Genomic DNA, 21,769 nt, shown 5'->3' with positions numbered 1-21,769 from the left:
TATTGATGAAGTTCAGAAATTTCTGGCAAGCATGTTTGAGGATGTGTAAGTCTCCAGTTTACAGAGAGGTAGTTGAAGTTTCCTAGGAGAATAGTATTTGAGTCTAGAGGTGATTTTTTTCTAAGAATATGGACACACCCCCTCCTTTAATGCCTACGTCTAATGTAGTGAGCATGAACTTGTGATAGGCATTGAAACCCTGCACTGATGCATTTATTGGTCTTGAACAAGGTCTCGGTGATGATGAATATATTAATGTTTTCCAAGTTAAGAAGTACTTGTAAGAAGTGGATAGTTTTGTCAGGGCTTCAAGCAATGAACAACAGTAATCCAATAGTGTTATCCTGATTCTCTTTTGTTATGCTAGAAACTTTAAATGATTGACATTTCCTATAAAAGGCATTAAAGGATTGGATAAAATTGTAGCCAATATACAAAAGCCTTGGGGGAGATGTGCAGGTCATTCCTGTCAAAACAAGTTAAGACTATCTACCATCTCCACCCAGGCTGATATATGTTGAATCCCCATTTGCATGACACCAGATGTTAAGCGAATTGTTAAAAACAATAACCTTTTGTCTGTATTGTGGCATCACTCTTGGTGATGATAAAATGCAGCCTAAGGCTAGATTCTTACCAGTCACATATTCTGAGAGCTCCATCATGTCTCGTATAGTCCAGGAAGGTATGTCCCAAGTCATTTACACCCATGTGTACAAAGATTGTGACATATGTGTTCTTATGATGCAAAACTAAAAACACATGGGATGCAACTGAGTACAGATAAGACAGCTGTAATGGTAGCAAATGGGGGAATTAGAAGAAGCTCAGAATTGAGAGAGAAGGGAAAAACAGTGGAACAGGATAACAGCTTCAAGTATCTGAGAGGGGGTGGTTGAGGAGACAAGAAGTCTGAATGAGGAGGTCAAAGCTAGAATCAGAAGGGCTGCATCCAACTGGTACAGAGTGTCAGGTGTAGTGTATGACAGAAGAATATCAAAGAAACCGAAAAGTAAGGTGTACAAAACAGTTGTGTGAGCAGTACTACTGTATGTTACAGAAACCTGGGCAGAGAAGAGGAAGCTAGGGGTGATGGTGATGAAGTCCCTGAGATGGGTGGTAGGTTACACACTGTGAGACAGACGAAGAAATGAGGACATAAGAACAGAAGCCAAAGTATCTCCAATTGCAGAAAAGGTCAAAGAGAACAGATTACAGTGGTTTGAGCACATGTACAGAAAAGCAGAAGACAATCTGGTGAAGACAATTTGGGACAGACAGGAAGATGGCAAGAGGAAATGAGGGCATCCAGAAAAAAAGGCAGATGGATAGTGTGAGAGAAGGCCAGTGACAGATAGGCATGAGTGTCAAAGAAGGTAGTATAGTGGCATTGAATAGAGAGATGGCAACAGCTGACACAACACCCCAACCCAATATAAAAAAAGGGAAAAAGGGGCTTGGTAATGATGATGATGATGATGATGATGATGATGATAATGCAAAGACTTGAGTGCTTAATGTGGCAAATGCTGGTGCTTGATAAGCACCTGACCGTGACCCTTCCTTGCACAGTCTGAAGAGTGGTGCATCTGCGTCTTACACTATGGAGTCACCTATGACTAGGATATGTTTTACTTATGGGCTCTTGAAATGAGTCACAGTCAGTCTCAGATGTGTGTTTTATGGTGGGTGTCTGTGTTGTCTGTTTGTGAGGTTGTCATTAGCACAGGTTGCTGATAACTAGAGGGAGAATCACTATTTGCATCATTGCTACTGCTTTATTTATGCTGACTATTCATTTGCATTTATTTGGAGGTTTGAGATACTGTTTCAATACTATACTAAAAAGATACTCTTTCAGTCTCAAACTTTGCAGTGTCATTAGATAACTTGCAGTCAGTGGGAGTGCAGTCATGCATTGTCTTGTGATCCTTTTCCCTTTAATTCTCTTTTTGTCAAGCTTGATTTGATAGTGCTGTGATTGCTGAGTTCAAAACCCAGGTGCTATATTTTATTCTTGTTATTGTAGCAGTAAAATGAAGGCAAATAACCAGCATTCATGTTTGGTTTCTTATTAGTGATTCCTCTTAAACACTACCCTACTTGGGCCTCATTCACCACTGAAATTATACATCTAAAGATACATGACACAACACCTACAGAAAACAGCATACCCCCCCCATCTTCTACATGCATACTGTATCTGTTGTTTTCTTTCCATTACCTCAGCCCATATTCTGCCTCCTAAGTGATATTCCATATATCTGCTATCAGTCATTCACCTAGGCATGCTGGCATCACATTTACTGTCCTTTTTGTAAAATGTGGCCATGACTACTACTATATCATCCAAGTTTAGTGAAATTGCTAACCAGATACAGGACATCAATACTCATTGTCCTCTTTTACTGGTAGCCCTGTGACCATCAGTGCTGCATTTTGCTTTAGCTCCACTTTTTTTCAGTTATAAAACATCAACTTTATCTCATTAAATATTAAGCAAACTGTGTTGCTGATTATACTGTATGGTAGGAATAGCCTTAACGCTATGTAGTTGCTTGTGTTGACTTGGAAAAGTCTATAACACTGAAAAAACAGTAACTCTGAATTTTGTGGTTCTGTAATAAAATGAAATAATTGCATTTTACCAATAATATATTGTAGCATGTGTGATTAATTAATTACAAATCATCTAATGCTCTATACACTTGGTCAGCAATCCATTACCTAAACTGTGTAGTTTCATATCAGCATATTTCTTGAATTCTTTATTCCACTCATTTTTGAATAATCACTAATACCTACGCAGTTATAAAGGTGATCCATTAAGCTTCCCTTTTTTATTTAGTTTATAGACTGACATGTTAATAATATAAAATGCACTAAAAGAATGAACAGCTACGTGTTCTTTGTGATTCAGGTAAGTGTTAATCAATTGGCTTGACCTACCAGCAAGGGTGTATAAAGCTGTTGAAAGGCGAAGGAAGAATAATTTTGTTCTCGTATCTCCACACAGTTGCAGTTGCTTCAAACCCAGCAGGTGGCACAAACATGCAATGATGTCTGCAATACTTGAACTGATCATCAGTGATCTGGTAGCAACTATGGTGGCTGAAACAAGGAAAAATGTCTTTGTCAGCAAATGTAAACATCTTTTTCTTTTTCATTTGTGTTTTTGAATTTCTAGTAATACAGATTGTCATCATTCACTAAAAATACAATAAAATCAGAAAGCCTTCAAAGAACCCTATAGCTTCAACAGAGAGTATAACTCAAATATTGTTGATATGAAGGTTAGAATAAAATGTTAGAATTTACACATCATTTAGAACTGACTCAGATGTCAAAATACATACAGTAGACTCCCTCTTGTCCAGTTTCACTTTAACCAGCCATATTTTTCGTTAAGATTTTTAAATGAGTGTTAGTGAAGGAGATATGGATCAATTGTGATGCATGCTCCATGACGGCTGGGAACAGTCTCAGAGCTGGAACCAATCTTGCATGACACCACCTCCACTGCAAGGTCTGTTGTGCTTTACGTAGGGGGTTATACGATCTGGATTGTTGCTTCTGGGTCACACTTTCCTGATGTTTGTCCTTTGACAACAGTAGCCAGTTGTAACAGCTCTAGCCATGGCAGAGGGCGAGCAGACCCTGTCCAGAGGGGGGAGACCTTTTGGCAGAACTGGGAGCTCCTGAAGCAGCCCACTGATGGCACAAGTAAAAAGAAGCAGCTGCCATTGCTGGGAGTAGGGAGTCATCATCATCAGCTGTTTGACCCGCCTGGACACAGCTTTTGCAAAGTGACACTGACTAAGCCCACCTTCTGTCACCATTGTATGGACTTAATTTGGGGGCTTGGAGGCTACCAATGTAAAGGTTAGGCTTGCTGCACAACAGCTGTATTAATAGTCTTGTTTGCTAGTTTTTCATGCCTCTTTTAGCTGGTGCCAAGAGTGCAGTAATGATCTACATCTGTTGGCCCCATGCACATGAAATGCACAGCTCATTTCAGTTGTTATCGCTAACAGTCCTAAAAAGCTCTTAGCCATCTTCGTGGCTGTAAGCATGATGTACATTCAAAAACAATTGCTTAGCTGCGTCATGTTTTGCCTCTGAATACTTTCCTTTAGGGTAATGGTTGCCACCTGCAGGAGATAGATTTTATAGGTGACCCATGGCTATCTGTAGAATTTTTTCAAAGATGACCCATGACCAGTGTAAAAGTTTAATTTAAAGGTTATAAAGTATGTAAGGGAAGTTGTAGATGTTTATGAAAAAGTGGTATGATTTTGCTTCAAAACAAGAACTGAAATAAAAAACAAATGAAAATTACTTTTTCAGTTAAATAATTGTTTAATAAATCTTTGCATAGTAAGTATATACATCATTGTTTAATCTGATTTACAAACTATAAATTCTATTTTGTATGCCTTTTCTGATTAAACAGCCATTTGTTTATCCAGCCTAAGGTCCAGTCTGAGCAAAACTGGTTAAGAGAGAGTCTACAGTAATCAGTTTCAGAATAAAAATGTAGACCATATTTCTATGGCTTACATTATAAAGCAAGAGGCAAGCAAGCAATAATGCATGGCAGGTGCGGCATTGGGCCTTATCACTCTGGAAGGTGTTGTTTCCTGATAACATCCAGCAGCCTAGAGAGTAGTATTTCACTCAGATAATGGGTTGTATGTAAAATTTTTTTTCTTTTTTGTTAATTAGTATATGCATTTGTTTATAGTTTGGATGTAAATAATACCTCCGCCTCATGCTTCAAGCTTGTTTTTTCATATGTAATTGCTGGAGGAAGTAGGATCAAAGGGCTCAAACAGATGCCATATGCTGCCCGGTTAAAGAAACTCCAGCTCTACTCAGTGGCATACCGCCTGCTCAGAGGTGACCTGTGCCTGACGTATAAGGCCATGTCCAACCTGGAATTAAGGGACATGCTGCACCTCAAAAAATCCAAATCCCATCGAGCTACACGCTCAAGAGACTTGAACCTCAGCACTGAAATAAATAGGACATGCTGGAGGGACAGATTCATAACCCAGAGGCTCCCTTCACTCTGGAATAAAATCCCAGTCCAGGTTAGGCAGAGTCCCTCATTGACTGTCTTCAAGAGGAATCTTGATGAGTGGATGGGAGATCGTAGGTTTACCACGGGTATCACTTCTGTGTCACTGTTAGACAGAAGCACAATATACTAACCTCGAAAAAGGGCATAGCAAAATTAATTTAAAATGGTTGGCGAAAGCCAAATGCACTCTGGCTAGGCTTATAAATGCCCTAGGGCAAATAGCCTAGTATGAACCTATGAACCTATGAATCTGATCTGATGTTGTCAATTTGCATCCGTTGCTCAACCTGTGGGTTCAGATCCGATCTTCGGATCCAACTCGGCCACTTTTTACAGTTCGTGGCGACTGCAAACTCTCAAGCGCCTCCCCTTCCCATAATGCTGCAGTCCTCCTCCATACCTCAGATCTCACTTGCCACCTTCCCACATGGACATGGTTGCTGTCAGCTATTGAGCAGTTAGTGATTCATAAAAGTTTGGGGCTTTATACCTTTCTCCCTTTTCTATTTTATATTTCATGCTTGTTACAGGCTGTCCTCCCTTATCCCTACATGTTTTTTACTGCGTATATTTTAATACCATTGTTGATCGTTCTTTCCCCCAACTGTCTTTTTCTACCATTTTAGTAATCCTTTCTACCATTGTTGGTAGTTGTTTTTTCCTTTGCTTCCTAATATTAAACAAAAAAGTTCTGATTTGTTCTTCTTTAGTGTTTACCTCCATAATGGTGGAAAAACCTTCTGGTTTCAAAAAGTGTAAGGACTGTGGCCACAAGAGCCCTTTATCTGATGCCCATGACTCTTGTATCTATTGCCTGGGCCCTGCCCATTTGAAAGTCCCTTGTGAGATTAGTAAATCTTTTAATCCAAGGGCTTTAGTAGACAGGAAAAATAAATTGATTCTGAAGGGACTTCTCCCTATACCTTTTTCAGAGTCACTGGCTGGAGCTCAACCCTTTAAAGCAGGCCAAAAAGAGTAAAAAAAAATGACCTCATGAACTGTCTGGATCCTCCACAACTTCTTTGGATCCGAACAAGGAACCAGCCCAGAAAATTTTGAAATGGTCAGATCTGAAGACCAAATCCTCGGATTCTACTGTCTCAGATGTAAGCTCTGTTTGAGAGCCAAAAGAGCTCCCCCAGACCCATTATGGCTACTTTCCCCCTTTTTAGAGAGGCATAGGCACTCTAGATCTCCCTCTTTAGCTTCTTCCTGTTCTTCCAGGAGTTTTACAGAAGCAGATGTGGATAGGATGATGAGGAAGCTTTCTCGGTGCAGACGCAGATGGGAGTTCTCCCAACTCCTACCCCTTCGGGTCAGGATACCATTGTTATTATCATTCCACCCAACTTGGCTCCTTCTCCAGTCCATCACTCGGCTTTGGAGCCCTTGGACCCAAGCTTCCTGGGACTGTCTGTATTAGATCCCAAGATGGTTCTATCATTGTATCCAATAACTTCTCTGAGCTGACAGGCTCCAACTGTATTAGAGATGGATGACTCTAGGAGCCAAAGCACCGTTGTCAACTATGAGGTGCTAGAGTCGACTCCAAAGCTGTCATAGCTGTATTTAACCCTTGGGGCTTCTGCACTCAACAGCTCAGCTCTGACTTCTGCCTCGGGAGGGCTGCCTTCTGTTCAGAGGGAACAGATGGTCCAGAAACATGTATTTTTGGCTCCATCAGCTTCGTTCTCCCCAGGGCATTCTGCCTTTAAGGTAGTAGAGAGAGTATTCTCTTCCAGAGTATTTTCTTCTAGTATTCAGACAGTTCCTCCTCCCCTCAGATCTGCCGTCTTGTTCCCAGATGTCTTTTTGCCATGAGCCTCCTCACTCTACTCCACAGGAACAGCTAGCCCAAAGTCTCCAGGCCATGCAACAGAGTATCCTTGTTTCTTCTGATACTTCTCCAGAGCACCCCACTGAAGAAGTCCCTAGGAAGAGAAAGTGCAAGAGGAGGCACTTAGACACCCCTCAAGAGCCAATCATAGAAGATACTGATTTTAATGAAGGGGAAGGGTCCCCAAGATCATCACGTGATGAAGTCTCCTGTGGAGAAATTTTAGAGATCCTTAAGCAAAGGGTTGGTCTACTGATAAACCTTACCAAGAGGAATCAGTGTTCCTGGAGGCATTTGGGTCTGCCTCATCTACTTCTGGGTGACTCTCCCCACTGATGAGCTCATTGAGTTGATCTCTCGGTGGGCATGGAAGGAACTGTTGATCTCTTGGCAGGCATGGAAGGAACCCGATTCTGTTAAGCTGATCCCCAATAGACCAGATAGGATCCTGGCACCACCAAAGGGAAAAGAGTTTTGGAGCAGATGAGTACCAGTAGATGCCATGGCCGTAGCAGCGGCCACAACGAAGAAACTCATGGAGCAGAGTCCATCTGTTCATTCACCGAACAGGGAGTCTGGGGCAATGGACAGATAGTTTATGCTTCAGTGACTTTCGCACTTAGATTGATAAACTATTTTGCACACTTCACCAGATTCCAGTGGGATTTGATTAAAGAACCGTCCAAATCCCTTTCAGGAGCAATAACTGTTGAGCCACAAACTTCTGCTGCATCACAGTCGGCTACTTACAGTCCATTACTAATTCGTCCATGAAGTTCATTTCACATGCAGTTGAAGGTATCTCTAGGGCAGTGTTGTCAGGCATTTCCACTAGGAGACATGTGTGGATGTGCCTGTGTGATTTTGCAGAGTCCTCCTTCATCGATGTGCCTTTTGACAGATGTTCCTTGTTTGGCCCTAAAGTTAAAGACACACTCTCCAGGTGTGAGCAAGTTGGTAAGACCCTGTCTGCAGTGGGTGTACATTTTTTGACTCCTCAAAGAACCTTTTCTAGGAATCATTGAAGTGGTCAGAAAATGTGGTTCAGAAAGTCCCAGTGTCCTTTTCAAGATCCACATGGCGTTAGAGTTCTCTGTTCTGCCCCTGGGGTAACTAACAAAAGATGCTATCCCTGCAGCAGAAGAGGCCCAGAGAAACAGGGGTCCAGTGATTCCTTCTCTGATAGACCCTACCAGCTGTCCTGAAAGGAGGCCTGATTGTCCACCTCTGGAGGAAGTTGGAGGTCTTTTATCCCTGCACCAGAGAGTCTGGCCAGACATTACAGAAGATACATGGGTTCAGAGGACTATTATCAAAGGTTATATAATTCCCTCTTCTCTGACCCACCCCCCCCCCCACTTAAACAGACAGAATTCCTGATGTTACACCCAGTCAGAGGAAAGTGTCAGCTACAGAAATAAAAAGGTGCTAGGAAAAAAAGTAATCCGAAAAGTCCACCCAGACCAGAAAGAATCTGGAACTTACTCAAGATTCATTTTAGTGCCAAAGAAAATGGGACTGGAGATCAATTTTGGATCTCAGCAAGCTGAACAATTCAGTTCGGTATATAAAGTTCCTGATGGTCATGGTTCAGTCCATTTTGCCTTTACTGCACAAAGACGACTGGATGTGCTCAGCAGACCTTCAGGATGTGTAATATAACATAAAAATGAACAGACAATCCAGAAGGTATCTACACTTTAGGTGAGAGCCAGTCATTACCAGTTCAGAGCATTGCCCTTTGACCTCACAACAACCCCCTGGGTGTTCACCAAATGCATGGCAGTAGTTGTGGCTCAATTGAGACTACACGGATTCCAAATGTTTCCTTAGCTGGACGACTGGCTCATAAATGCTCTGACCAGACATTAACTGGTCAAAGCAAGAGATTATGCACTCCAGTTATGCTCTCACCTAAGCATTACAATCAATCTTAACAAATCTCAACGAGAACAAACTCAAGTGCTAGAATTCATAGGAGCCTTGTTCAGCACTGTATCCGTGACTGCCTCCCTTCCCTTGTCAAGGGTACAAAAAATTTGATTTCAAGTCTAAAAGATAATTCAAAAATTTCTTTTTGGTTAAACAACTGCCTCATTGTCCCCCCCCACAAGGGAACAACCCTCTCCTCCTCCCAACAAATTCCAACACATGTGAGAGATGCAACCATATAGCCAAACTGGAGGCTAAGCTCTCTCAACTCAGTACTGGCGTAACCAGTCAGGAGGAGGAGGAAACCACACTCACTACAATTCCAGTCTCACATAGACCTACCACCCAGCAAACCAAACACATAAACACATAAAAACATACTCGGAGGCTATAAATAAAAATCTGCCTAAGCAGCAGAGACCTCCAAAGCAGACACCCAAGCAACCGCTACCCCAAAACAAAACATGTGCAACACATAGCTCACAAAGCCACTGTGCCGAACAGTCACAGCCCTTAAGGCTAAACAACACACCTGATACACTTGTAATAGGTGACTCTATCACAGGCACACTGGCGTCCCTCACCAGGCTGAACAAGGAGAAGGTCACGGTGAGCTGCCTGTCGGGTGCTAGGATCTGCCACATAACACAAGCACTCAGGTCACTCCAAGGCAAGTACAAATATGACTCAGTCATTGTCCATGCTGGTGTGAATGACCTGATATGTACCTCCCTGGACTACATGAAAAGAGACATAGAGGAGCTTTCTGAGCATGTAGCCCAGGCCGGTATGACCCTGACCTTGAGTAGCATCTTACCCTCACCAAGAATGATGCCACAATGAAGACAAGGTGATCAATTTCAACAATTGGCTTAAGTATTGGTGTCATTCAAAGGGGATCCAATGCCTGTCAGCCTGGGATGACATGCTTGACAAGCCACGATGCTCGCTAGGGACGTCTTGCACCTGTCACCCTGGGCTTTTGGATATTGGCAAGGCTCTTGCTACCCCATAGTGCCTTTTTTAGGCAAGGCTCAAAAGACAATCCCACCTCCATAGGTATCACAAGGGATAAGAAACTAAGAGCAATGCTACTCAATGCCAGAAGTCTAAACCTCAAGATGCATGCACTCAAAACTCTCCTTAGCATGGAGAACATCGATATCTGTGCAGTAACAGAAACCTGGTTCAAGGCTCCCGAGAGCACCCCAGCACTACCAGGTTATAACTCATACCATGCTTTTCGGCCCCAAAACTTGGACTGAACCACAAAAGGAGGGGGAGTATCAATATTCGTCAAAGATACCCACACCTCAAGGTTGGTGGCACAGCAGGAAGCATCAGAGACTATCCATGTGCAACTAACAGTGGGTAAAACTGCCTTCCAGTTTATAGCTTGCTACAGACCACCCTCCCAAACCCAGGAACCCCATTCAGCCTTCCTGGAGAACACTGAAAAATATGAAGGTCTCTCCAAACACCATTATATTGGGCGACTTCAACTACCCAAACATAGACTGGGAGCATTACTCTAGCTCCGACACCCTAGCCCAAAGGTTCCTAGAATTTATAAACTCAAACGCTATGGAACAACTTGTTACCACTCCCACAAGAGGGGAAAACATACTGGACCTGATCATCACCAACATGTGGACTCTATGCTCCAGACCAGAAGTGTATCCCTCACTGGTAAGATCAGACCATAAACTAATCTCACTGGATATTCACATCCCGGCCCCACCCCTTGCCCAGAAAACCACAGTGAAAAACTTCTCTAAAGCAAATTTCACACTCCTCAAAACCGAGGTGGAATCCTTCAAAGCCCCAGGCCTGTGGAAAATACGGCCCAGACTGCAGAATCCTTTATAAAGCATTCTATGAACACCTTCAGGAATGCATGGATCATCACGATCCCAAATAAAACCAAGACCCAATCCTCCAAATGCAGGCGTCCTGTCTGGTGGACCCCAACCATAAACAAACTATACAATAGAAGGAGGAAGCTACTACATGATAGAGCAAAATCCCAAAAAGGAAGGCATCTCTGATCAGTATTAGCAAAACTATGGGCACTCATAAAATCGTCTAAGGCCAGCTTCGAGAGAAAAATTGCACAGGACACTAAGGATAATCACAAGCCTTTCTTTAGTTATGTTAGGAACCTGGGTGGGAATTCCCAGATGTGCTCAGAATTAGTCCAAAATGACAAAAAAATACACCGAACCCACAGACATTGCCAACATCCTAGCTGACAGGTTCAGCGCAAACTCCCCCCCCCCCACCAAAAGGACAAATATCTATCCCAGCAGAGTGCTGCCCCCCTGGCATCTCAGATGCTCAGGTAAGAGCCGCCCTCTCCAAAGCAAAAACACAGCATCAATGGGACCAGACGGTGTCCCGGGCTGCGTCCTACATGAACTCCAAGAAGAGCTAAACCCAAACATAAAACTACTGTTCAATCTCAGACTTACTACAGGATATGTACCCAAAGAGTGGCGTACAGCAAGAGTGGTCCCTCTCCACAAAGGTGGTGCCTCAACGGATCCTGGAAACTATCGCCCCATAAGCCTGACTAGCTTGGTCTGCAAAACTATGGAAAGGATCATCATGGACCTCATAAATAAAGATATTGGGGACCTAGAGACACTGGATCCTACCCAGTTCGGCTTTGTTAAGTGCAGATCCTGCCTCTTAAACCTGTTTGATTTCTTTGAAACAGTCACCAAGGCCATTGACGAGAGGAAGGTGGTCCACACAGCCTACCTGGACCTTGCAAAAGCCTTCGATACAATACCCCACTCGGGCATTATAGATAAGTTCACCAGCTTAAATATAAACCCCTATGTCACTAGATGGGTTGCAAACTGGCTCAAGGACAGAACCCGCATGGTTAGAATTGCTGGAGCCATGTCAGACTCCAAACCAGTTACAAGTGACGTCCCACAAGGCTCAGTCCTGGGACCTCTCTTGTTCGGTATATATTTCTCGGAGGTACAGGCCAACACGGAAGGACTGTGGCTGACCAAGTTCGCAGATGACTGCAAACTGGGCGCCATAATCGACTCTCCAGCTGACACAAGCATCCTCCAAAAGGGCCTCATAGAAACAGACAACTGGTGCCAGAGCCATGGCCTCAAATTAAACGCCAAAAAGTGTATAGTCATTCCCTTTGGCAAAAACAAAGTGCCCACAAATTACCACATAGGTGGTAATCCATTAAGTACAGAAGAAGTAATTAGGGACCTGGGGACCCAAGTTGATAGCAATCTCTCATTTGACAACCACGTGGCCAAAGTGGTGAGAAAAACATTTTATATAGCCCACCTAATCATGAAGGGGAAGTCATCGTGCCTCTTTACTCATCCCTCATCAGGCCCATAATTGAGTACAATGCCCCTTTTGGGATGTACCTTACAAGACACCTGCAGCAACTGGAAAGACCCCAAAAGTACCTCACCAAGAGGATCAAAGGGCTTAAACAGATGCCATATGCTGCCCGGTTAAAGAAACTCCAGCTCTACTCAGTGGCATACCGCCTGCTAAGAGGCGATCTGTGCATGATGTATAAAGCCATGTCCAACCCGGAATTAATGGACATGCTGCACCTCAGAAAATCCAAATCCCATCGAGCTACGCGCTCAAGAGACTTGAACCTCAGCACTGAAATAAATAGGACATGCTGGAGGGACAGATTCATAACCCAGAGGCTCCCTTCACTCTGGAATAAAATCCCAGTCCAGGTTAGGCAGAGTCCCTCATTGACTGTCTTCAAGAGGAATCTTGATGAGTGGATGGGAGATCGTAGGTTTACCACGGTTATCACTTCTGTGTCACTGTTAGACAGAGGCACAATATACTAACCTCGAAAAAGGGCATAGCAAAATTAATTTAAAATGGGTGGCGAAAGCAAAACGCACTCTGGCTAGGCTTATAAATGCCCTAGGGCAGATAGCCTAGTATGAACCTATGAACCTATGAATCTGATCTGATGTTGTCAATTTGCATCCGTTGCTCAACCTGTGGGTTCAGATCCGATCGTCGGATCCAACTCGGCTACTTTTTACAGCTCATGGCGACTGCAAACTCTCAAGCGCCTCCCCTTCCCATAATGCTGCAGTGCTCCTCCATACCTCAGATCTCACTTGCCACCTTCCCACATGGACATGGTTGCTGTCAGCTATTGAGCAGTTAGTGATTCATAAAAGTTTGGGGCTTTATACCTTTCTCCCTTTTCTATTTTATATTTCATGCTTGTTACAGGCTGTCCTCCCTTATCCCTACATGTTTTTTTACTGCGTATATTTTAATACCATTGTTGATCGTTCTTTCTCCCAACTGTCTTTTTCTACCATTTTAGTAATCCTTCCTACCATTGTTGGTAGTTGTTTTTTCCTTTGCTTCCTAATATTAAACAAAAAAGTTCTGATTTGTTCTTCTTTAGTGTTTACCTCCATAATGGTGGAAAAACCTTCTGGTTTCAAAAAGTGTAAGGACTGCGGCCACAAGAGCCCTTTATCTGATGCCCATGACTCTTGTATCTATTGCCTGGGCCCTGCCCATTTGAAAGTCCCTTGTGAGATTAGTAAATCTTTTAATCCAAGGGCTTTAGTAGACAGGAAAAATAAATTGATTCTGAAGGGACTTCTCCCTATACCTTTTTCAGAGTCACTGGCTGGAGCTCAACCCTTTAAAGCAGGCCAAAAAGAGTAAAAAAAATGACCTCATGAACTGTCTGAATCCTCCACAACTTCTTTGGATCCGAACAAGGAACCAGCCCAGAAAATTTTGAAATGGTCAGATCTGAAGACCAAATCCTCGGATTCTACTGTTTCAGATGTAAGGTCTGTTTGAGAGCCAAAAGAGCTCCCCCAGACCCATTATGTGGCTACTTTCCCCTTTTTAGAGGCACAGGCACTCTAGATCTCCCTCTTTAGCTTCTTCCTGTTCTTCCAGGAGTTTTACAGAAGCAGATGTGGATAGGATGATGAGGAAGCTTTCTCGGTGCAGATGCAGATGGGAGTTCTCCCAACTCCTACCCCTTCGGGTCAGGATACCATTGTTATTATCATTCCACCCAACTTGGCTCCTTCTCCAGTCCATCACTCGGCTTTGGAGCCCTTGGACCCAAGCTTCCTGGGACTGTCTGTATTAGATCCCAAGATGGTTCTATCATTGTATCCAATAACTTCTCTGAGCTGACAGGCTCCAACTGTATTAGAGATGGATGACTCTAGGAGCCAAAGCACCGTTGTCAACTATGAGGTGCTAGAGTCGACTCCAAAGCTGTCGTAGCTGTATTTAACCCTTGGGGCTTCTGCACTCAACAGCTCAGCTCTGACTTCTACCTCGGGAGGACTGCCTTCTGTTCAGAGGGAACAGAAGGTCCAGAAACATGTCTTTTTGGCTCCATCAGCTTCGTTCTCCCCAGGGCATTCTGTCTTTAAGGTAGTAGAGAGAGTATTCTCTTCCAGAGTATTTTCTTCTAGTATTCAGACAGTTCCACCTCCCCTCAGATCTGCCATCTTGTTCCCAGATGTCTTTTTGCCGTGAGCCTCCTCACTCTACTCCACAGGAACAGCTAGCCCAAAGTCTCCAGGCTATGCAACAGAGTATCCTTGTTTCTTCTGATACTTCTCCAGAGCACCCCACTGAAGAAGTCCCTAGGAAGAGAAAGTGCAAGAGGAGGCACTTAGACACCCCTCAAGAGCCAATCATAGAAGATACTGATTTTAATGAAGGGGAAGGGTCCCCAAGATCATCACGTGATGAAGTCTCCTGTGGAGAAATTTTAGAGATCCTTAAGCAAAGGGTTGGTCTACTGATAACCCTTACCAAGAGGAATCAGTGTTCCTGGAGGCATTTGGGTCTGCCTCATCTACTTCTGGGTGACTCTGCCCACTGATGAGCTCATTGAGTTGATCTCTTGGTGGGCATGGAAGGAACTGTTGATCTCTTGGCAGGCATGGAAGGAACCCGATTCTGTTAAGCTGATCCCCAATAGACCAGATAGGATCCTGGCACCACCAAAGGGAAAAGAGTTTTGGAGCAGAAGAGTACCAGTAGATGCCATGGCCGTAGCAGCGGCCACAACGAAGAAACTCATGGAGCAGAGTTCATCTGTTCATTCACCGAACAGGGAGTCTGGGGCAATGGACAGATAGTTTATGCTTCAGTGACTTTCGCACTTAGATTGCTAAACTATTTTGCACACTTCACCAGACTCCAGTGGGATTTGATTAAAGAACCGTCCAAATCCCTTTCAGGAGCAATAACTGTTGAGCCACAAACTTCTGCTGCATCACAGTCGGCTACTTACAGTCCATTACTAATTCGTCCATGAAGTTCATTTCACATGCAGTTGAAGGTATCTCTAGGGCAGTGGGTTCAGGCATTTCCACTAGGAGACATGTGTGGATGTGCCTGTGTGATTTTGCAGAGTCCTCCTTCATCGATGTGCCTTTTGACAGATGTTCCTTGTTTGGCCCTAAAGTTAAAGACACACTCTCCAGGTGTGAGCAAGTTGGTAAGACCCTGTCTGCAGTGGGTGTACATTTTTTGACTCCTCAAAGAACCTTTTCTAGGAATCATTGAAGTGGTCAGAAAATGTGGTTCAGAAAGTCCCAGTGTCCTTTTCAAGATCCACATGGAGTTAGAGTTCTCTGTTCTGCCCCTGGGGTAACTAACAAAAGATGCTATCCCTGCAGCAGAAGAGGCCCAGAGAACCAGGGGTCCAGTGATTCCTTCTCTGATAGACCCTACCAGCTGTCCTGAAAGGAGGCCTGATTGTCCACCTCTGGAGGAAGTCGGAGGTCTTTTATCCCTGCACCAGAGAGTCTGGCCAGACATTACAGAAGATACATGGGTTCAGAGGACTATTATCAAAGGTTATATAATTCCCTCTTCTCTGACCCCCCCCCCTCCCACTTAAACAGACAGAATTCCCGATGTTACACCCAGTCAGAGGAAAGTGTCAGCTACAGAAATAAAAAGGTGCTAGGAAAAAAAGTAATCCGAAAAGTCCACCCAGACCAGAAAGAATCTGGAACTTACTCAAGATTCTTTTTAGTGCCCAAGAAAATGGGACTGGAGATCAAGTTTGGAGCTCAGCAAGCTGAACAATTCAGTTCGGTATACAAAGTTCCTGATGGTCATGGTTCAGTCCATTTTGCCTTTACTGCACAAAGACGACTGGATGTGCTCAGCAGACCTTCAGGATGTGTAATATAACATAAAAATGAACAGACAATCCAGAAGGTATCTACACTTTAGGTGAGAGACAGTCATTACCAGTTCAGAGCATTGCCCTTTGACCTCACAACAACCCCCTGGGTGTTCACCAAATGCATGGCAGTAGTTGTGGCTCAATTGAGACTACACGGATTCCAAGTGTTTCCTTAGCTGGACGACTGGCTCATACCCGCTCTGACCAGACATCTACTGGTCAAAGCAAGAGATTATGTACTCCAGTTATGCTCTCACCTAAGCATTACAATCAATCTTAACAAATCTCAACGAGAACAAACTCAAGTGCTAGAATTCATAGGAGCCTTGTTCAGCACTGTATCCATGACTGCCTCCCTTCCCTTGTCAAGGGTACAAAAAATTTGATTTCAAGTCTAAAAGATAATTCAAAAATTTCTTGCTGTCAGTCTGACTAGTTCTGCAGACTTTAGAGTTGATGTCTGCAGCCACAATGCTGGTTCCATTGGCAAGATACCATATGAGAATTTTTCAAAGAACCCTGATGACCCAGTGGTTCATCCTGTACCAACCGTTGTCCTTCCAGGTTAGAATAACTTAGGCATGCAAAAGGTACCTCAGGTGGTGGATTTGCTCAGATAAGACTTTACAGCACCAACCTTTCATACTTCCACAGCCCAATGCCATAGTGACCACAGATGCAATCCAGTTTGGGTGGGGGTGGGGGACTTCTTGAGACAGTCCATGAAACCTGGTCCCCAAAAGAGGTCAACACACAGCATATCAATGTAATGACAGCAGTCCTCCTAGCATTGGAGGTCTTCCAGGACTCTCTTCCTTCAGGAACTGTTGCTTTTCAGACGGACAATATGTCAGTAGTCTGGTACATCAATAAACAAGGAGGAACCAGATCTTACTCCTTATGTTGAGAAACTCTGAAGGTGTGGCAATGGACAATCTCATCCAATCGATTTCAGATAGCAATGCACGTTCTGGAGAAATGCAGTGTGATAGTAGAGAAGTTGAGCAGGTCCATCCTTTTACCTCATGAATGGTCTCTCAACAAGAAAGTATCAGAGAAGATATTCCATCATTGGAGTCAACCATACTGGAATCTCTTTGTGTCTACCCTCAAAAACAAGTACAGCAGGTTTTATGCCCTGACCCCCCACCTGAGAAATCACCAAGAGATGCTCTCCTCCATGACTGGCACCCTGGTCTCCTCTCTGCTTACCCCCAACTCCCCTGATCCCCAAGTTTCTTCAGAAAGCATCTTGATTAAAGAGCACAGTAATCCTCATTGCCCCTTATTGACCTCATCAGATCTGGCTCCCCTTCCTTTGGCCTCATCTAGTTCATCCTCTTTAGATCCTGGATCCAATTATATACATTCTGTCTCACCCAACAGACATAATTAACCTGGACAATTTGGGCCTAAAGTTGACCACATGGTTTCTCCAATTCCACTGATAGTTAGGCAGCCCTCCTCCTTTGTCTGCACTTTTTTTGTCTTCCCACAAATCTTCCACTAAGAAGATTTACAAACGTAAATGGAAAAGATTTGCTTTTTCAACACAACAAAACATTGATCCTTTTTCAGCACCAGTATCTACAGTTCTTCAATTTTTGGCTTTATTTTTAATGAAGGATCCAGTTCATCAACAAAGTACAGTTGGCTGCTATTTTTAATTTTCATGTTGGAGTTGACAAGTCTACCTTAGCTTCATCACAACTCTGTACGCCATTTACAAAAGGAATCCTTGTAGTGAACCCCCCTTTTTAAAGATCCTACTCCACCGCGGGATTTGAATTTAGTGTTACAAACCATGACTCAAACACCATTTGAACCAGCTGCAAAATGTGAACTAAAGTTTCTAACTTGGAAAACAACATTTTTGGTAGCTGTTACTTCAGCTAGGAGAGTTTCAGAACCGCAAGCCTCAAGCCTTATCTTCTAAAACTCTTTATTGAATTTTTTATAAACATAAGGTATCCTTACAAACAATCCATTTTTTCTTTCTAAAGATGGTGTCAGGATCCAACATTAATCAATCTACTAACCTTCCAGTCTTCTTCCCATTTTTTTCCAATAAAGGGGAATACATTTTACATTTGCTGGGCATCCACAGACCATTACATTTCTATCTGCATAGAACTGACAAATTCAGAAAATCAGATAAATTTTTCATCTCCTTTTCAGAATCAAGATTGAGAAAGCCAATTACCAAAATAACTTTAACTAAGTGCCTAACTGATTACATTTCCTTTGTCTGGAATAAGTTGGGCTTATCCCTTCCAAAAACATTAACAGCTCAATCAACTAGATCCATGGCAACCTCTTAAGTATTTCTGTCCAGATATTCCATGGATAATATTTGTGCTGCAGCCACTTGGGATAATCCTCATATGTTTATTGCTTATTACAAATTGGATTAGATATCAATGGGAAGAGCAGTCTTCAGTTCAACAGTAGTCAGGAATATCCATTCTTAGAGTCCTCTTAGGATTCAGGTAGCTGGGGACTCTGTCCCACAGGTTGAGGACCAAATGAAAATTGACAACATCAGATAAAGTAGTTTTGTACTCACCATAATGTTCCATCTGTGTTGTCCATTTTCATTATTCCTCAACTCCCCTCCCATCAGCCCCCTACCTCTCATGTTTATGAGTTCTGGAAGAGCGAGAGGATACTGGAGGAACCAAAGTTCCTACTTTTGAGCTCCAGATAGTGGTTTTTCATATAATCATTATTTCTCATGTTGTTATTTAGCAATAAAAAGCAACAAACAAGATCTGAGGTATGGAGGAGGACTACAGCATTATGGGTAAGGGAGGCACTCAAGAATTTGCAGAAGCCATGCGCTGCAAAAAGCTTCCAAGTTGGATCCAACAACTGGATCCAAACCCACAGGTTGAGGAAGAATGAAAATGGACAGCACAGATAGAACATTATGGTGAGTACATAACTTCTTTTTTTTTTGCTGTCTTGTACCATATTATGTCAACAAATGGAAACTGCCACTGTAACGTTGCTCAGTGGTGGAATATACTCATAGGTTCATAGGTTCATAGGTTCATACTAGGTTATCTGCCCTAGGGCATTTATAAGCCTAGCCAGAGTGTGTTTGGCTTTCCCCACCCATTTTAAATTAATTTTGCTATGCCCTTTTTCGAGGTTAGTTAAGGTTTAAATTAATTTTGCTATGCCCTTTTTCGAGGTGTAACAGTGACACAGAAGTGATACCTGGGGTAAACCTATGATCCCCATCCACTCATCAAGATTCCTCTTGAAGAGAGTCAATGAGGGACTCTGCCTAACCTGGACTGGGATTTTATTCCAGACTGAAGGGAGCCTCAGGGTTATGAATCTGTCCCTCCAGCATGTCCTATTTATTTCAGTGCTGAGGTTCAAGTCTCTCGAGCGCGTAGCTCAATGGGATTTGGATTTTCTGAGGTGCAGCATGTCCATTAATTCCGGGTTGGACATGGCTTTATACGTCAGGCACAGATCGCCTCTGAGCAGGCGGTATGCCACTGAGTAGAGCTGGAGTTTCTTTAACCGGGCAGCATATGGCATCTGTTTGAGCCCTTTGATCCTCTTGGTGAGGTACTTTTGGGGTCTTTCCAGTTGCTGCAGGTGTCTGGTAAGGTACATTCCAAAAGGGGCATTGTGATTGGAGTTATGTAGATTTCAAAGAAACAGTGACAGCAATTTTTAATCTACATGATTTTTGTGTGTCTTAGTTCAAAAGTACAGTTCCCTGTCTTATGGATTTCTGTAGGAATAAGGGCTCAGGGTTCAAAACACAAGAAATAAGTTACAACAGAACCAGCTCTGCCCCTATGGGCATCATCTGTGTATGGCTAAGTCATATGCTAACAAAAGGCCATTCACTACAAAATATAATGTTTTGTTTCACTTCCAAGATCTTGCTCAGTTCTTGTGTCTGCTGTCAAAGACAGAGATCGATGGTGTAACCCATTAATTATAGCACAGTGATAGGTTCAGTAGTACAATACGGTGTTTACTTGAAATGCTCAGGATAGTATGCACGATTCATTTTTTAAACAGCCTTACATGAGTTTACGTGACAGAGCATACCTTTCTGCTGGACATTGTCTTATGAAATGTATGTCTTAAGTGCAGAGGCATGTCTGCACTGTAGCACATCTTCAAGCACATCATTTGCATTCTCCCAGGTTGCCTCAGTACTGTACAATACATTTAATCTGATGATAAGCACTGAAATGTGAGCAGCAGTGCAGTGCTACATAGTGCAGTTGGGTAAGCACCCAAACGTGCATCTCATCTGTTGTCAGCACCATATCCATCAACAAAAAAAGACACTTGGATAGGAAGAGGGAGCTAGAAAGCCAAGCTAAAATGGCTGCCTAAGCCCAAAGCTGTGGACTGGGCTTGCAGAAATTTGGATAAAAATAATGTTCTAGGAATTAAAAAAGGAAAGATGAGTGAGCAGGAACAAAAGGGGAAACAGGTGGCTGTTTTTAAGTTGCAATAAGTAGGAGCAACTGTGCATTTTGTTTGAAAACGTAATTACAATAGGCCAGCATGTGAGTTCTTTGAACCAAACAGTTGAACAGCAAGACTTAAAAGTGGAATGACTACAAGGGAATCTGCAAGATCTGGAGGAAGATAAAGCAGCAATTAAAGCTAAGCTGCTGGAACAGATTCACAGAAAACAGGAACTAAGAGGCATAATAAAAAGATGAGAAAAGATGGATGATCTTGAAAATCACTCAAGAAGGAGAAATGTAAGTATAATTGGAATACAAGAGAGAGTGAGCAATGGTGAACTGAAATGATTTGTAATACAGCTATTACATGATAGATTTGTGATATCAGGAAATTAACAGAATGGGATGGTGGCAAGCAAAAAGGCTTAATGTTATCCCATTTGCAGGGATATTTATAAATCTGGCCGATGATTACTCTGAAGCAGTTGTAAGAGAAAGAAAGCTATGCTGGTGCTATTAAATGAACTAAGAATTAATGGGAGAGCTGCATGATTGAAGTCATTCTGGAACTACAGCAGAAAGGGGAGTGGTTCAGGCTACACCATATGGAAGGTATTGAACCATTTAAACAAAGGTGTCACAGACAGCTGAACAACACAGACAGTAACAATCTGAATCATTTGCAAGACGTGGACTGAAAGAGCAACCTTAGGCATAGGAGAGGTGACACACAGAGACAACGGTGATGTATAATGTTTGATGCTGATACAACCCCCACCCCCAAGAGAAAATAAAATACCAGAAAATGCAGAGGGGGCACATGCCAGTAAAAGATAATGGTCAGGAAATAAACAAATCACAAAAGACAGCCACAAGGAGATGAGAAAGAGAAAAAATGTGGAGGGAAAACAAGTGAGAGTTATATCAAAGGGACAGAAGAACAAGAACTTTACTATTCCTTCATCAGCCAACCTTTTGGTGCTAGGTCCTTAGGGACAAATTTCAACAGAATCAGGTACAAAGCCAGAAAAAAATCAGGGACAATCAGGGACACTTTTAAAATATTAGTGCTATTAACTTGAGACATTCACAGAATCACAGCATATGAATTAATGTACTTTTTGTGAGGTAAAAGAAATGTACAACTCTTAATTATTGGCATTATTCATTAAGTTTAATTCACTAACTTTCCTCCAAAAGTCACCAGTTTTAAGAAGGATTAAGAGGGACAGAGCTAAAAT

The 21,769-nt window shown here is 42.8% G+C and overlaps 1 protein-coding gene across 3 annotated transcripts in view; it reads right to left on the bottom strand.

The window, feature by feature from the left end:
* Positions 1-21,769, bottom strand: part of LOC122794543 (claudin-16-like) — a 536,954-nt gene that overhangs the window by 272,285 nt on the left and 242,900 nt on the right. For all 3 annotated transcript variants that reach the window (XM_044063025.1, XM_044063024.1, XM_044063023.1), the window contains one exon: positions 2,950-3,111. In XM_044063025.1, the coding sequence (XP_043918960.1) occupies positions 2,950-3,111 (162 nt within the window). The remainder of the gene's footprint in view (positions 1-2,949; positions 3,112-21,769) is intronic.

The sequence above is a fragment of the Protopterus annectens genome, chromosome 2.part1 (genome assembly GCF_019279795.1).
Source record: "Protopterus annectens isolate FY-2018-M chromosome 2.part1, PAN1.0, whole genome shotgun sequence".
Taxonomy (NCBI): Eukaryota; Metazoa; Chordata; order Ceratodontiformes; family Protopteridae; genus Protopterus; species Protopterus annectens.
This window is presented reverse-complemented; position numbering and strand designations above follow the sequence as displayed.